The following is a 6000-nucleotide window of genomic DNA, read 5'->3' as shown; positions in this document are numbered from 1 at the left end:
GTACTGCAAAACATGGCAAAGATACCTAGGAGCTCTACAATCTATCAAACCAGCAGGGCAAGCAAACAGCATCTAATGGATAACATAGAGCATACAACACGCAAGTTGCACGGTTATGTTTCCTTGTGAAATCAGGACTGCAAACGTAAACTCCAGAACACGCTTCAAGAGCAGCACGTAGCTCACTCGAACACTTCTGGAAACACCAGAAATCCACCACCCCATGAGCACTGCATTTTCTGCTGTTACAGAATCTGATTCACTGAACCAAGCAGAGCTAGTGAGCCCATGTCCTGCAACCCATATGACTGTGGCAGAGGTTAAACAAAAATGCTGCAGCAACATAGTTTGGTTACCACTGTATATTCAGCCTTTAACGTGTCTGCGCTATAGAAATGTTTCACTTGGAAAATAAAGCACACAGCGATATACAAATGGTATCAATGGCCAAAAAGATTACATGATCAAGCCTGAAAGCAAATGGAAGTTAACAAAAGTAGTCTTTTAGGAGAGGTAGCCATATTAGACTCAGCATTCAAAAAAAAAAAAGGGAGTGCACTCAAAAGGGTCAACATACATTACAGTGTCTTGTAGACCCATCATGTTTCTGGTTTTCCTACATCATTTTTTTCAGAATTTACACACCCAGGCACACACCCGTGCACACATACATACATACACACACACACACWCYCMCMCACACACAYATATATATATACACATCTAAATTCTTTTCTAATTCCCCTTTGTTGCCATAATGTTGCCATACTGAGAATAAAGGACAGCCTTCCTTTCATGCTTTCTTAGCTGTCCCACGTCTATAACCTGCCTTCGGTTGGTTCAGTATCTGTACAGTAGCTRAACAGGCAGTGGAAATTAAAACTGCTTCAATTTAATATCCTGTTGCAAAAGACAGCATCCAAACTATAAGGCATTCCCTTGTACTGATGTGACTTACAACTCTCTACTTGATACAAACTGCAGAATGCTCTTCAGCCTTGTGCTACAAAGGCAGCTTTCACCCAAATAATAAAGATCAAAGCTGGAATTTAAACACCACAAATCCACACACTTCTACTAGTCCCTTATTCTTGTGCCCCTTTTCCAACAACRCTTATCACTTTAATTTCAAAAGTCATGCACCAATACTATAAAATAGAAACCCAAACTACCAAGAAGTCTCTTGCTCATGACTTTGGGATACTGTATTAGTATAAAAGAGCATTCAATCATCTTAAATAAATATATTCTTTTCTGAAATCACAGCACATTCAAGGGGTAGTTACTGCCATAAGCAGAGCACTAAATAATCTCCATAGATGTTTTCAGAATCATWTAGTCAGRAAAGACCTGTAAGMTCATGGAGTTTTRAKTGATTTGGTCTAATACCTGGAAAATAGCCTACYGTCGGGATAAGAATCTGCATCTCAAATGTTCTGCAGAACATTTTTCCCATATTTGTATACAGTACTAGAACAATTAAGAAGACATTACAGTAATTTTCTCCCAGCTGCTTAGATTTGTAGCTTTGGCTACGACAATGCATTTTGTATACTTCAGAACTATGAAACATCAAAGATGACTAAATAAATAAAAGCCAAGGAAAACTGGGACAGTACTGCATTTTACACTTGAGACAAGATTCCCCCCTCCCGTGGATAAGTCACAGAGGACAACTACAGTAAATGCTTGTCTTTTTTTTTAAAGAAAGATTTATACACAGGTTCAGATCCAGAAAATAATGTGAAATGCATAAATATTGATAGCTTTAGCTAAGTTAAAATGCGTTCAGTAAAGTATGATACAAAATATTCAGAATAAACAAAGCAGGAAAGCATCATATTTTGGTTTGCTTGAGATATACATAAGGTGCAACAATTTCTTTTCTAGAGGCATTCGTGGACAACGTGTTAACAGGTAACAGTGTTTGCTGGTATACTGAAGTACACACAATAGCAATAAGATTTTCCAAAATGAAAGCAGCTGAAATTAATAAAAATTAAAACAAAACAAACAAGGAAAAAACCCAACCCCAATACAGTAARATATTGGTCTGAAGTTTTTGTTGTGCTAACAGACTTTGTTACCTGAAAATACTGATACCCCTTTCTAGTAGATTCAGGGAAAATTCTAACTACTCAAATCAAGACATCACTCAGAGAACCAACAAAGGCAAATGCCTAGTGAACTATAAAGCTTTGCAGGATTTCTGCTACTCTCAGTGCCTAATCGCTTAAAAATTAAGCATATCTACAAAAAGGTTTATAAGTATCTGAAAACAGTCATATCCAGTAAACTGACCCAACCCTACCCCCTCTCTAAGGGAAAGTCAAGGAAAAGCAGATCAAGTAAGATATTAATTCATATAGAAAAAAGTAATTTTCTGTTTCTTTTAAAAAAGGTACCATTAATATACAGAAATATGTCCAGGAACAATATTGAAATTTAAATTGAGGAAGGATGGGGTGCTTTGACAAAAATATATCTACTCTAAAGGTTTCTAGAGAAATAAGTTAGTACCATTGTCAACGTGAACGGCCTGCACTGTAACATATTTGGATTTCAGCTAATTATAAAGTGGTCCAAAACTCCAATAGCCACCCTGCTGTGACCCACAAGTTTTAAGTCTTTTAAGTTTTTCCTGTCTTGTTAAAATAACTTATAAAAATTTAATAAAATCTTATTTAAAATACCACCATAGGTTGCAATGGCATTCTAGGGGCTCTTAGACATTTATCCACCTGAATTTTTAAAAAAGCCTTTTCAGTGACKCATTGGTTTGTGAATTTTGTTGTTCTTCTGTTGTTCCCTTCTTCCAACACATGCATCCTCAATGGTGCTGTTTCAGTGACACTTCCCCAGCTACCTGCCTTCTGTCAGACCTTTAATCCTTTCTTAAAACTCGTGTGGTACATTGTATATTGTTCCTGACACTGAACCAGAGACTTTCACTTAACTACAACAATGAAAGGCTAAACCTAGCAAGCATTAATAGAGTTACTGTCAATATGGCTATTACATCAAATTAGTTACAAAATAACCCCAAAACACATTATCAATTCAGTCAAGTATAAATAAGAATGCCTGATAGAATGATGTAAACTCACATCATTTAAAGACTTAATTCAAAGAACTTCAAACCCAACCTAATACTATCAAAAGTTCAGCCGGTATGACGAAGACTAATAGAAAATTATTGCTGGAGTCCAATTTGGTAAATTGTTGTGCTACAATGCAAAAAGTAGGGAAACATCTTGTGCTATAGAAGTACCCTGTTGAATTTGTAGCTTTAGATCAATTACTAGTGATCATTTTGCATCTATTGGTAGGAATCAATGCTTAGTTATACAATAGTCAAGATAGTGAATATAACAGGCCAAGTGATACACTTGGCCTGCTTTTGGGATGTATTTATGAGAGCAAAACACAAAAATTCAAYGCAAGCAGAGACAGAAACTGGCAGATGGATCTGTTTGGTAGTCTGAATTCAGTCAAACGCTACTCTTCAGTTGTAGTTTAACTGTATACAGCTTTCCACTTCACCAACACCAACTGTAATTGGCCCTTTATGCAAAYTCTGAAGCTGATTTGGACTGTGCATAGTAACTACAACAATGCCAGTGTCTGTAAAATGTAAAAGGTATGTGTATTGGTGTACACTATATCGAAAAGTCATGGTTTTAAGTTTTTCAGAACTGTGAAATAATACTAAGGTCACTTTTGAAAAACGCATTTGCAGTAATTTTTGTTTACAGGAAAGTTTCACCAAGTCGCTCAGATAACTATGCAAAAATAAAGGAACCCTCCAAGGCATGAAAGACAAGTCAGTTATCTGCAGTATTTTCTTTTTCCATACACCACTCCTTTTTCTAATGCACATCATCCTGGTTATTCAAAGCTAAATTAAAAAGAAACAACCCCAAACGTAGCCTGTCAGAACTTTTCCCAGTAAACTCTACCACTCTGGTGGCAAATATAAAAGTGCAGAACATCTGGACCACGTGGCTGCCCAAACACCGCTAACAATGGTACATCTGTCCAGGCTGCCTTGAGTTCTCTGGAACAGGTTTTAAATTCATTCTACAATATAAACGTAGGCATAACCTATTAATATAAACCATCTTAGAACTTAAATCTTCATGTACAAAAATGACTAAGAATATCTAATAGTAACTAGTGCAGTGCGTCAGTGTTTTTGTTGGGTTTTTTTTTTCATTTTCATTTAGAATAACTAGATATTATATGAAACTAGTTGTTGTACTCTCTGGTTGGTAAAAGAGATGCTGTGTGAGCTAACAGTAAAGGCAGCCTTTTTCACACCAACCACCTATTTACTGTTTAAAGGCCTTCAATAGAAAGCAAGCTCTGGGATCATTCCACTCCATTTCAGTTCATTAATAGACAATATCACCCTCCTACACACTGGGTTCCAATTTGAGGACCTGGCCCAAGTTGCTAATGTCTGGCTTCCAGTGAATTCTGGGCCACTCAGACCAATAAGCACTTTATTGCAGTCTCTAGTTCCATCATATGGACTGACTAGCTTCCCTTGGTAAAGACAAGGCTAGGATATTAGGTAAAGCACAATGTTTTACAATAAAGTGGAGCTTCACTGGTCAGCGCAGGAAATAAGCACTGGAGCCTGAGACATTTCATTTGGCTGTCCATCATGTGGGAGAGGTGTGGCCCTCTGACTTCTGCAAAAGAAGAAAAGAAAAGCCACCCATCAATATTTGGAGCATGGAAGGCGCCGTTGGCAGAGCAGGGAGATGGGAAGCTGCAGTTGTGCAGTTGAACACAACACATMACAGCACCACAACTCCTCACTGCTGCAGATGCTCACACACTACAGTTACGTGTGCTCTTCCTGCAACAGTCACACAACATCCTGAGGACAGCCCGGCATCACAGCAAAGGCAGGAAAAACCAAAGTGTGATGGTACTGACTGCACAAAGCAAAACGTTCAGCGTGAGAGTAAGCGAAGTGCTGTCACTCATTCTGCAAGGGAGCTGCTGCAGCCCTCAGCAGCAGAGCACACAGCAYGTGTGGCAAAAGAAGGTAAAAGCACGGAGGCAGGGACCACATTAGTGCGAGTCAATAGCCAGCTTTTAAACGATATGGAAATAAACTCATCAGCAGAGTTGCGTATTGCGATTCCTCCAAGTTACATGACTTACCACTACACCAGCCTAGCACATCTCTTTCATTACTACAGCAGTGTTAATTTACAAATAATCCCCTGGCACAGGGTATCATAAAAATAAACTGTGCCAGAATTATGTGCTGGAAATCAACATCAGTAATGGTACCGCATGGACTTGGGAGAACTCYTTTGCAGCTTGCCTTTTCTTTTTTTAAATACATACAACAAAGCATGCCACTGCCTGCTATWCACTCTCAAAAGTGAGGTTCTATTTTTGTCACAGTATTTGTCATTTGTAGCAATGAAACTCTTCTAATTTACAACAGGGCCACTTTACCTCACTCTGGCCCAGCTAAGAACCCAGCAGAAGTCCCCAGCAGAGGTACCCACGTGCTTCACACAACTGGAGTGCAGTGAAGTGGCCTTGGCCCAAAATGCAGCTCAGGCTCGCAGAGCTTAACCAGGGCATGCACAAGGAAAATAAAGCTAAGCAGAAGACTTCAAATGAAAACCACCATGCCAGAAGGATTCCATGTCCCAAGGCTCTATGAAACTATTTAATAAAATGAARTCAGACACTGAAGAAACACATCAAGCAAACCTCCAATTCTTTTCTTCATTTTTCTGGCTATTTGCAAATAAAGTGAGTTGCAAAAGATAACAACAGTTGACAGAGTAGAAAACAGAGAAGCATGGAGCCCACCAGATTTAGGTTTCTGTTTTGACTTTCATTTGCCAAGTGTGTGAGAGATGTGGCTGACTTTCTAYTGGGAGAGYCCTCCCGTTGTCATTTCAYCCTCCTCAGGGTGATTACAAACTGSCATTTCCAACAGTTGCTGGGTATTTGCCAATTTGG

At 38.7% G+C, this 6000-nt stretch overlaps 1 protein-coding gene across 13 annotated transcripts in view; it reads right to left on the bottom strand.

Annotated features, from left to right (window-relative positions):
- Positions 1 to 1364: 1364 nt before the first annotated feature.
- The window catches only part of BBX (BBX high mobility group box domain containing), a 132020-nt gene continuing 127384 nt past the window's right edge, over positions 1365 to 6000 (bottom strand). For all 13 annotated transcript variants that reach the window (XM_057373931.1, XM_057373933.1, XM_057373943.1 and 10 more), the window contains one exon: positions 1365 to 4697. In XM_057373931.1, the coding sequence (XP_057229914.1) occupies positions 4610 to 4697 (88 nt within the window). In that variant the 3' untranslated portion in view covers positions 1365 to 4609. The remainder of the gene's footprint in view (positions 4698 to 6000) is intronic.

This window comes from Malurus melanocephalus, unplaced genomic scaffold, assembly GCF_030028575.1.
Source record: "Malurus melanocephalus ecotype Western Australia unplaced genomic scaffold, MMel_1.1 scaffold_210, whole genome shotgun sequence".
In the NCBI taxonomy this organism is placed as follows: Eukaryota; Metazoa; Chordata; class Aves; order Passeriformes; family Maluridae; genus Malurus; species Malurus melanocephalus.
This window is presented reverse-complemented; position numbering and strand designations above follow the sequence as displayed.